The sequence below is a fragment of the Aspergillus tanneri genome (genome assembly GCF_003426965.1).
Source record: "Aspergillus tanneri strain NIH1004 chromosome Unknown AapTan_3_pilon_pilon_pilon, whole genome shotgun sequence".
NCBI classification, from domain to species: domain Eukaryota; kingdom Fungi; phylum Ascomycota; class Eurotiomycetes; order Eurotiales; family Aspergillaceae; genus Aspergillus; species Aspergillus tanneri.
The window spans coordinates 3,192,941-3,204,732 of NW_022984630.1; the positions used below are offsets into that span (position 1 = coordinate 3,192,941).

The window sequence follows — 11,792 nt, forward strand, 5'->3', positions numbered from 1 at the left end:
ATATTCAGGGTTGGATAATTCAGAAGCCAGCAGAGAGTTGTGGATTGGATTGAATCGGATACGACGTTGGCTTGTTTCTTGTTTGGGAGATCTGGTGGCAGTTACCCTGGTGACGCCCCACTGGCACGTGAATATGGCACCACTTCATTAGTCATCATGTCATCATCGTTCTATTTTCACAGAAATATATATCACAATTATGTTGAGGATAATTCGGTCTCATTTTCCCCTCTGCATAGGACTGACAACTATATACTCATATATTCTTACATCAATAACAACAATAATTAAAACATTAGCAATATAGTAAAACAGAGCATAAATAAGCAAAAAATTCAACAATCATAGTTTAAGAAGCCAGAGAGCCAAAAGGTATAACAAATCCAATGGCGTCCACCTTTTATAATAGGGCAAACAAAGTAGTAGTAGTCCTTACCGCAACCATACTGATGGAAATCACTCAAGAGGCAGTGGAGCTTCCATTCAGCCAGGCAACGGGCTCATAGCCACCAGATTCACTAGTACTATTCGTCTTGCCATCCCAACAGTACCTCTTGAAGCACTGGTTGCAAATGTCGGGCACCTTGGTCTTGGTGCGCTCAAAGGACCGACTGAGGACAGCACAGCCAACGCAGGTAGACCAGTTACGGTCCCGAGTGTTGTTCGCCATGGTTGCGACATCGTATCCGTTGAGAATGATACTGTCTCGCTGCGATTCCTTATAGCTGGGGTCGAAAGTTGACACGTTCGAGTATGTTCCATAAGGATAATTCGGAATGTACACGATTAGAGGCGTTGGGCCAGTAGTGTTCGAGCTATTACATCCAAAGAACGTCGGGCGCATGTTCAAACCGCTGTTGACGAAGGTATCCTGATCGGGAACTGCAGGGAATGCAGTACCGTTGCCAATTCCAGAGGAATTAAGGCTGCGCTGGTAGGTGGCCACAAGAGAAGTACCATTGGGCCAGTTGTTGTTCGTATCAGCGGAGGAGTCAATTGCGAAGATGACGTCCACATGTCTCTCAGGCTGGATTATAGGATGAAGCGGGATGTTCTGTAAATCCTCGCCACCGTCCACAATATCAAGCTCCTTATCGTTCGCAACTGGAGAAGTCTCCCTGGACCAATTGTAGAATGGGTTTGGTGTATACGCCGCAATGTCATCATCATCTTCACCAATCTCCTTCAGGATATCTTTGATTGTTGACTTGAAGAAACCAGGGAGAGAAGTAGAGTTGATTTGCAAAAAGAACTGGTTGAACAAAGAGGACGAAGTGCCCATAACGAACCCAGCATTGTCAAATCCCCGGACACATTTCGTGCTCGTAGACAAAGATCCACCGTTAAATGGAGAACCGAGGTATTCAAGGGGAGCAAACCCAAATACCGTGGGGTCAAAAGAGCCAAACTCCCAGGGATTAAATTCGTAGACAGTGGCATTGCTGCTAATCACAAGCTCACCAGGGTTCCGACCATCCGCAACAAGAAGTGGCATTGGCATATCGGCCTTCTTAAATGAATTGGTCAGGGCAATGGATGACCATGTATAGCTAGGTCCACCCTCGGTAGCATTGATGAGCTGATACGATAATGTTCGGCCCCTTGGAGAAAAATCAGTTATGTATCAACCCAAGTGACCAGACAAGGTATACCAGTAGTCTGTGATCGTAGTTTTAAATCCAGCATCCTTCTTGTCCGAGACATCTTCAACAAGATCCTTCCAGTAGTCCGCTGAGTCGAGGAGCTGAATGCCACCTTCAGCAGGGCCTTCAAAAATAGAATTCTGAAATTGCCAGACACCACCCTTTTTGGGAGTCTGCAGGTCGGAAATGGTAGTGAAATTGTTAACATATATAGAGCCCACCAGCCATCCACCACCACTCAGACCAGCCACATACGTTGCTGATTGTAGCAGCCCGCCCAATTGGCCACTGCGAGTTGAGTTTTTAGTACGACTATCAAAGGCCTTGATCGCACCGGCGCCATTCATAAGAGCGCGATAGCCACCGCCAGAGAATGCAATACCAATATTCGGAAGGCTTGAGGCATTGCTAGAGAATTTGTCGATGTAACCCGCAGCATCGAAATCTTTAATCTTCACATGACCAAAGAAGTCTTTCAGCGCAGACTTAGTCTTGTTCCGTCGAGTTTGCAGCCATGAGGATTCGCTCGGCGACAGTTTCGCTGCACTGCGCACTGTTGGACGACTGGACGGGCAACTGACGTTGGTAGGTGTATATCCATCGGGGGCGTTTGGCAGCGCCCGCTTCGGAGTTTGATTCTCCTCAGGGATATATTCTGGCGCAGGCGTCACGCCTATAAAAAAACCGCATAGTCAGAAAGGAGGTCATGGAAAGACAGTGGGGAAGAAGTTAAACAACCTACCGGACAGCACCGCTGTCAAAGCAAATACAACTGCGGCGAGTTTCATGTCAAGAATCTTCGAAGAAGCTACTCATGTAAATTGAGCAAAAGAGCAAAAACGAAGCTCGGAGTAGGGGAGAGGGAATTTTGACAGCTTCTGGACAGACCGAGCCCAAGAACCCGGCAGTCGCCATTCTAGAGTTTTGGGCTGTGCACGGAAAGCTTAGCCAAGCACCACGGACACTTGAATAAATCGGTATATGCGGATCATCATTGGGGCTGGGCTCGAGCAGAGCCGAGGGAGCCGACATGCTTTGGTAGATCCATAATGTCAAAGTATGATGTCAAACTTTGGCTGGATCCCGCCCTTCCGCAACGGAAAACAAGCTTGAAGAAGCCAAGACATTGCTTGGTACTAGTATTTGATTGTAGCCACATTCTGAGAGCGTGACATAAATTGAAAGCAATTAATTCCTCGGGAATGAGAATCTCGTCGTGAGAAATTTATCATCGATCCATTCCTGCATATACTATACTGTGTAGGTAGTATTTCGTACACAATCTGGAAATCGCAGACGAACAACTGTGATGGTATCGATACCTCATCAATAACCTGAAACGAATAAATAATCACAGAAAGGGAGAGTCAAAGTGGGCAACGAGAACGATGCATGAGGGGCTAAGCATTCTCAACGGCAATGGTACATCTGTTCGCGAATCGGGTCATCTTGATATCCAGCCGAGCACCCGTACGCCCAACAGTAAGGCCTGGCATATTTCTGAGGTAGTTAACTCTACCGAATTCTGCTGGAGAACATTAAATAGAAACTACTGACGGGTTAGACCAGGCCGTCAAATATTTGTCCTTCGTACGTGAGAATATCCAACCTCGCGGAAGAACTTCGGAGTAAAAGAGACATTGGGATGAAATCTACGACACGACTGAAGGAATTGGTTTATTTCTGAGTATCATATGTATAATGCAAACTGGTGTGTCAAACATCACTGCGCTCGATACATCATGTCCGTCCGCATTGTATATTTTGTCCCGCGGAAGACGGGGTCTCCGCCATGAAGTAGATCATTTTGCTGGAAAACCAATACTGAGCCAGCTTTGGGGAATACTCGCACCTGTGTCTCTGGCTCTTCATACCGAGGGATAAATGATGTGGCGCCCCCAAGAAGCTCGCCACACTTGTCCAAATTGACCTGTCCACCATCCTCGACCCGCTTCTGCTGGCGCTTCAACTCGTCGACATCTTGCTCCCCGTCGCCGTTGAGATACAAATGGATGGTATAGAAGGATTTCTCCTGCTTGTCAGGAGCTGTGTAAATGGCATCCCAGTGTGGTCGGAAGTATTCCCCACCTTCGTATTTGAGAAAACGGAGCCGTTCATTCAGCCGTGTGAGATGGTAGATCTTGTTTCGACCTGCCAGGCCCGTCACCCGAAGCTGGTTGTCAATGCGGTCGAGGCCAAATTCTCGGAGAGAGGGCATTAGCCGATCAAGTAATTTCTTGGCCAAACCAGGCGAATCGTACATAATTCGCCCGCAGTTTCGCGTGTCGGTCGCTAGAGCCTGCTTTCCATTTCCAATGTTGATCATGGCCCTTTCCCAGGTTGGTGTTGGGGATGTAGGGGTGAGAGTGGAAGTTTCTGCTTGGCGGATCAAATCTTCACATTCTGTTGGTGTGAAAATATTGTCTATCATGGCTGCGAAAAAGTCCTTGTACTTGTGCAGAGGTGGGTCAGTCGCTGCGAAGTCGATTTTGTGGCATTGGACTCCTGCAGGAGCCTGTGGGGTTAGAAAGGGTTCTGAATCAGGCATCATGGTCCCTCTGTAGAAAGCGTATGCACTGTTAAACATTGTGGGGACTTGAAATAATAGCCTTGAGTGACGAGAGGACGTAAGCATGAATCTGGCCACGTCAATCTGCCGGATATATCACTGCATTAATTTCCCCACATTAAGGACACCAGCAGTTTCACGTACAGCCCATGAGTTATACTAGGTTTATTAGTTATCAAAAGTCCCCTGCTAATTTATATGGTAGTATTTTCTGATATAATGTTGAGAATCTCGGGGAAGAAGCTATGTCGTGAGGTGCTAGGATAGCGGTGACTGGATAGTATATTGAACTATCGATGCGATCTAGTATCGCATGGTGAGTATGTTCTTCTATCTAGGAGAGAGAGCGTAGATAAACGCTTCCTTATGTCTACGTGTCCTTTAGCCCCTTAGCCCTTTGCGTGTGATATGTCAGATGGCTTCAGGACTAGGATACCCGAAGGTGCCTTAGGCATCCTGGTTTTCAACATATAATACTATTTACCCCATGTTAGTTTATTTGACCTTTTCAACAGTCAAAAGCACCATAGTCTTTTTTATTGTCTAGTTCATTGTGGCTGATGGATACATGTGTAATAAATTCTACATGTAAAAGCAAGAGGTTCTCTACTATTATTTTGTCAATCATAGAAAATACACGTATCCGCAAGTATCGATCCTAAATCGTCCGATTCAACTAAACTACCAAAACATCTCGCTTTATAAAGGCGAGGTAAAGAAACGAAGAAAGTAAAGGGAAATATAAGCAATCCGATGATGTTGTATCATCAACAACATTTGACCGAGAAAGGTGCTGAACAATCAATATTACTATAATTGTCGACAATAAGCATATCTCTTAATGAAAATATAGCCATCTAAAAGCTCTAAAATGGATGTAAATTACGTGCTACTGAGTATAGAGGCGCAAGGCTACTGACAAGGCAACGTGGTAGTGGCGGACGTGGTTGTGGCCATGGAGGACGTAGCTAGGCACGAACACGAAGTTAGGTGTGTAGTCAGGCTGATTTAATCGGTATGGATTAATTTAGGGTAGGAAACATATATTAGTTAATTCTTATTGCATTTTTAAGCGATTTATGCCTTGCGGAGGCGTCCAGGAGCCATGGTGTGGAAATAGAAGTGTGATGTGTGAGAATCGCTTAATTCTATAGAAGTACATGTATTGACACGACTAAACTACTCAGTATCACGTCTAGAGAGTTTAGGCTGTCAACCAAGGAATTCTAAAGGTTACCTAAACAGATGGTTAAATCCTTTGGAAAATTCAGAATATACTAGATTATAGTAGTATCTACTAGAGAGTGGCGCTGTACCTGACAATCGGAAATTTGCTGACCTGAACGAACAGGGCCAGGTACGCGCGTAGAAGGTTCCAGGGGACTCCCGAGTAGCACCCAATCTTGACCAGAAGCTGAGATTAATTAGAATCAGCCTTCACGTCAGGATTGAGACATCATCGTGGGTGAATGAATCTATCCAGCTCAAGTCTAGACTACCCATTATGCAGATAAATGTGTATCACACACCGGCGAGGGCTTGATAATGCAAAAATCTGTATGACTACATGAATTATGCAGGGTAGGCCACGTCAGCCACAGCGAGGCTAATCTTAGAAGTTTCGGATGGTTTGTGGGATGGAAATAACAATAGTCCTCAGGAGACTAACTGGCTGCGTGAACATGCGAGTGGGTGACTGTGTGTATAAGTTGTTAACAGCGTATTTATAGTAATATGCACGGAGTAGTGCAAGGTGAATCAAAACTCTGCTGGTCACACGCACAGCGGAGACTGGACTATTACAGTTTAGCCCTGACTATCAAAGCAAATCTGGACTGATCTGGCCACTGGTTAGTACAGACCAACAGGTCCGTCTGGAACCTGGGGTTGTGTTCTGATTCAATAATGATTATTGAATACGGAGTACAGAGTAATGCATGTTTGATTTTTCCTAAGTCTATAATTGTTTTTGTCCAAAATACGGGTTAGACGTATCATTATTACAAGGCCATTATTGTCCCCGTCTGAATTCCTAGATAGGTTCTTTAGTTAATGGAATTAGTTGTATTACCAAGATATATCCCTGCGCAATTTTATCTGGATAAAATGTCTACTGGGGGAGGAATCCGGTAATTTCTGGGACTCTTCATCTAAGTTGGGCCGGAGTCCTACGTACTTTTTTTTTTTGTTTCGGAGAATCCTTCCTGCTGTAGGACAAGACTAGGATTGCTGCTTAATTATTTTTATTTTATGCTTCATTATCGGACAAATAGAGACATCCAACGCCAGGGTTTTTGTTTTTCTCATGAAGGGATGACCAACTGACATTCAGGGACGATCGGGAAGGGTGGGGCGAAGTGTCGTGTAGGAAAACCTGAGTACTCTGTATGAGTACACTGAGGTGCTCCCCGGAAGTTCCGAATTGGGTAAGTAGCTCTCTGCCATCCGACATCACTATCTTACGGTTCCATCCCCACGGAACCATCCCAAGGTCAAAATTTCTGAAAGTCACACGGCACTCCCACGGAACGGGCCCGGGTCGTGGATCACCTTCCTGATGGGGCAGCGGAATATCTTGGGGTTGTGATATTGTTAGTTCTCATTGTCTAGTATTGTACGGAGAACTTTGTAAATAGTGAATGACTTTCCCATCTGTCCCGGGGTTGTCTCTACACATTGTATCTAAATTCAGATTACCCTTACGGAAGATATCAATGACTCTTCCATCCATGAGCGTACTGAAAGTCAAAACTCGAAAATACAAAGACCTAAGCATTACCTAGATATTAAGGGCAATTAAATGTTGAGCATTTGACATTGGCCTTAAAAAAAGCCATCACCGAAAAAGGTTGCACCCGGAAGATGATGCCGAATTGGCCAATAAGCCTTGAGCTTGATATAAGCTTGCTGGGGTGGACGTAAAAACTTGTAGAGCCCAGACAAGTCCTTGTTAGTAATGGATCGCAAGGCCAAATACCACTTATCCGATGCAGCAATCAATAGACTGGCCCGGTAGATCTCCGAACACCCCGTGACCTTCGACGTAGACCCGCCCGGGAACGGCACCCAGACGCGCGGGCTCGCTGTGGAATGTTCGACTGACCAGATTTCTTCCCTTTCCAGAACAGTGTCCCCGTGACCTGCACCGACAGCTGTTTCCCCAGTCCGCCCTTAATTCCTGCTGCGCGCCGGGGCCGGATTTGCCCCAGTCCGGGGTTTCCTAAATAGGGAATCCGAGAGCCTGTCACGCTGCTGCCACGGCGGCCCTCATCCCCGTACGCCTTGATTGTTTCCTGTAATTTTAAACATTGGGGATGCTTGGCAGACAGTGTGCATCTCTATTGAGGTTGGATGCTACAGTCATACTTTCATCACCCTAGCAGATCGCACCGGAAACAAGATGTTTGAAGCTTTGCATCCTTCCAACCTACTCTCGTGATAGATTACGTAGGTCTTCCTATCCCTTAGTTCGATGCCGTTGCCACGACTATCTGACGAGAGCCATCTACGAATAGCTATGGGCAGTGCAAGACATTGAACTCAGGTAGGAGGTACTCCATCCTCAGTCACGGGTTCTGTACAGGTATGGTAATCTCCAGATTTCTTGCCACTAACCAAGAACCAGTGGCCACTGGCTGGATGGCGGTGTCTTTGCACATTTCCACGGTCCAGACCGAATCCACGTCCAGTCTCCCTCGCAGTTTTCCTCTTTTGGACATCTAGCCAAGCTAAATTCCTTCTGCTCACATGAGTTCTCATGACCTTCCCCAGAAGCAGTACCACTATCCTGGAGTTGCCTCTCGATGTCCGTGGACAAATATTTAAGGGCCCTCTTCGTCCGTGGAAAATGGGTCTCACCATCGTCAATTGATTCTCTCTTCAATCTATTCATTCATCTCTTACCTTTTCATTCCAGTGACTTGTACCTGCAATACTAACACCTCTGGCTTTGATCTACTTCGCCTTCGGTGAATTTTTTTTATATATATAATTTCTACCATCTATAATCATCACATATCATAATGTCTGTCTCCATCGAAACCACTGATATTTCCCCCGCCCCTGCCATCAAGCAAGATGGACCCTGTCTTGGCTCTACATCCAGAATGCCTGAATTCAGCCTGGCGGGAAAGGTTGTTTGTGTCTCGGGTGCAGCCCGTGGTCTTGGTCTGACTCAGGCTGAAGCCCTGTTGGAAGCCGGCGCCAAAGTGTACGCTTTGGACCGCCTGGAGGAGCCTGTGAGTAGCCCAATATTCAGATCAAGGATCGCCTAGACAAGCCATCCGTGTTCCCTGGGAACCCGTGCCTAACGTTGCACTCATAAAACAGTCGCCAGATTTCTACAAAATCCAGAAGCGTGCTAGGGAGGAATTAAGCACAGAACTGCACTACCGTCGGATTGATGTCCGTGACACTGAACTGCTGAACAATGTTATCGAAGCAATCGGCCAGACGGAAGGCCGCTTGGATGGTCTGGTTGCTGCCGCCGGCATTCAGCAGGAAACCCCGGCTCTCGAATACACATCCAAGGACGCCAACAAGATATTCGAAGTAAACGTTACTGGTGTGTTCATGACCGCTCAGGCAGTTGCCAAGCAAATGATTCGATTTGGAAACGGAGGCAGTATTGCACTAATTGCAAGCATGAGTGGCACTGTTGCCAATCGGGTACGTTCCAATCTTGCCTTCATCCATCCCCCGCTCTTTCAGAACCTCACGATCTTTTCTGTGTCTTGTGGAACAACCGAATCACCCCTGTCCCCACATTTCTTTGTCCACGCAACCTAATTTGCTTGAAAATATCATTGGGTGTCTTATATACAACCCACTGACATGCCGCTACTAGGGTCTCATCTGCCCAGCCTACAACGCTAGCAAGGCCGCTGTGCTTCAGCTATCCCGCAACCTCGCCATGGAGTGGGGTCAGTACAAGATTCGTGTCAACACCATCTCACCCGGCTATATTATGACAGCTATGGTTGAGAATCTGTTCGTCGAGTTCCCTGAGCGTCGCGACGAATGGCCTAAGCAGAACATGTTGGGACGTCTGTCTTCTCCGGAGGAGTACCGCGGTGCTGCCGTCTTCCTTCTTAGTGACGCCAGCAGCTTCATGACTGGAAGCGATCTGCGCATCGATGGTGGTCACTCTGCTTGGTAGATGTGACGCTTTCATTTGATAATTTAACATTTCTTACATGGCGTTTGAGACAGCGAGCGAGATTGATGGCTTAGTAATTTTCACATACCTAAGGGTGTTTTTTTTTTTTTTCCCTTTTTTCCCTTTAGCGCCACTGGTATCGGGAAGGTAGACCGTTTCTCATGATATTCTTCCATGTATTTATTAACATTACGCGTTGCGAATAATATTAGTACCTACTAATTACAAACCTGCATGACTTATGACCAGGAACCTGGAAGCATGGAAGGTATCAGCAAGGACAAGGACTAAATAGTAAAGTTACCAAGTATGCATCATCAACCACTAGTGTCAGATCTGACAGCATGTTTGATCGCACATGACCCACTGCCATCTCATCTGTACTAAACTGACGCGGCATTAGCTCGTATCCAATACACTATAGCATGGAACAAGCAAGACCAGCGAATGGGTCGCTGGGAGTCAGCCAAGACAGCCTGGATACAACTGGACTGGACTGGACTGTACTGCACTGGATACTGCAATGGACTTGAATACTACCTAATACAGGGATAGAATGGAATGATGGAATGTATCGTACCCCACCATATGGGGAATTTTTAGTCCATTGTAACCTATAATACTAAGAGTCGATATAGAACCCCACAGTGACTAACTTGACCCCAGATCTCAACCCAGATATCCTGTGTGGGATAAGCGAAGTGCCCTTCCCTTGATAGGCTGGATGTGGATTCGACAGGTGGATATGACATCAAAGTTCATCATGACCCAGCGATTCGCAACGGTCTGGGGTCATTGTCATGAGACCGAATTCAGCCTTGTGGGGGAATACTGAATAATACTTGGTTGGGATTTTTTAATTTTTAATTTAATTTTATTTCATTTTTATTTTTGATGGTTACTTTGATAGGGTCGTTGATCGGCTGGTCCGTGTTTGGATGGTATAAAATAATATACATAATATGGAGGAATATCCCTTCCATCAGGATTTATTCTGTTGGTTGGAGAATATTGTGTTATAGCAATATGACTACATATCTTAGTAACCTAGAAATACTCCGGTAAGTCGATAGGACCCTATCCAGATTACCATTTCAGGCCTTCCACAGATTCCATGCCAGTCACGAGGAACATGGCTTATGTAATGTTCTGTGCATCGAGATGCGAGGCGTATAGTCCAAGAGATAGGATAGAATATTGATGCCTAACTTCCGGTAGGGTCGATGCAAGGGGTTGACTGGATTCCTAGACTTCGGCATGCTTAGCACCTGATTTTCTACTTGTGAGGATGAGTTGATCCATGCAAGCTTCTATATCTTACAGTAGCGTGCAACGATATACATACTTACGTACTTACCTAGATTATGATCTGTTCACGTGGAATTTATGCGTTGGCATCAATCCTATCTATCTATTTAGACCCATGATTCCATTCCAAATGGGAATCCAATCCGTCCATCTCGGTTGTTCTCGGCTGACGGCATTTACCCTTTTGTTTCTTCGTGTCTGTCTTACAGGAAGCAGTTTGATAGGTTTCGTACATCACTAGGACTTCAAATTAAAATTATTCTCGTCCAATCATCAGAAGTCCTTGGCCTGTGTTTCGGTGATATGGCCCCAAAACAAATCTATCGGTGCTGCTCCCATATCACTTGTCCGTGATATTATCACCAGTTGATTTCACGAGGTCACCTTGTTTTCGCCTTCAAGCGAAGATCCAGCCTGACAGCGCGTGATCATCGTCTGGGTCTTATTGAGTAATCCGTCCCGGGTTTCCTAACCTGGTTTTTGGCATTATTATGAACTCTTTGATAAGGGTGGCTATTGGAGGATTGATGCCTTGACTCGGTTGCCGAATTGGTAGTCGTGAGAGTAAGTTGGGATGTCCTCGTGGAGATGAAATTCTCGAGTGGATTGGATACAGTAAGTGATTGGGTTGTGTATTGGTAGACGGAATACGGTTGACGGCTTTTATTTCCAAGTCTTCGTAGGTATATCTCGGATTTGAACTGTATACTCCAGTTCTGTATATTATATTGGACCAATACATTGGTACTATTTGGTATCAGCTAACTGAACAGCAATATGCAATATGCAACAAAAAACGTCGTATAACCAGTACCTCAAGCCCCGTGTAAATACTTGTACAACGCATATACATGCAATCATAAACTCCTTGCGCGGGCACCTCAGCCATTAGCGCAGATATGCAATTTTCATGACGACCGCAAGAGACATGTGAGTCTCCTCAGCGGGTACAGTATAGTTCCCACAGAAAAGGGCCTCGAATGTTTGAACCCCAGCAAGCATCATCATTATTTATCATCAGTTCCTGCAGGAGACCCTGCCCTGTATGATGCTGCTGCCGTTGATAATCTCCAGTTCGATATCACCTAAACGGTAGAAAGACGAACACAGGAAA

At 45.7% G+C, this 11,792-nt stretch overlaps 3 protein-coding genes across 3 annotated transcripts; 1 reads left to right on the plus strand and 2 right to left on the minus strand.

Annotated features, from left to right (window-relative positions):
• Positions 1-460: 460 nt before the first annotated feature.
• On the minus strand, positions 461-2,431 carry PLB1_6 (lysophospholipase family protein; the record flags this gene model as incomplete). Its single annotated transcript, XM_033569521.1, has 3 exons — positions 461-1,601; positions 1,653-2,316; positions 2,386-2,431. 3 exons carry the CDS (start codon positions 2,429-2,431, stop codon positions 461-463), a joined length of 1,851 nt encoding a protein of 616 aa, XP_033428327.1.
• Positions 2,432-3,366: 935 nt separating this feature from the next.
• Positions 3,367-4,230, minus strand: ATNIH1004_004857 (uncharacterized protein; the record flags this gene model as incomplete). Its single annotated transcript, XM_033569522.1, has 1 exon — positions 3,367-4,230. One exon carries the CDS (start codon positions 4,228-4,230, stop codon positions 3,367-3,369), a length of 864 nt encoding a protein of 287 aa, XP_033428328.1.
• A 4,004-nt stretch (positions 4,231-8,234) lies between these two features.
• On the plus strand, positions 8,235-9,370 carry ATNIH1004_004858 (putative short chain dehydrogenase; the record flags this gene model as incomplete). The annotated part of the gene is made up of 3 exons (XM_033569523.1): positions 8,235-8,450; positions 8,542-8,880; positions 9,059-9,370. 3 exons carry the CDS (start codon positions 8,235-8,237, stop codon positions 9,368-9,370), a joined length of 867 nt encoding a protein of 288 aa, XP_033428329.1.
• Positions 9,371-11,792: the final 2,422 nt, after the last annotated feature.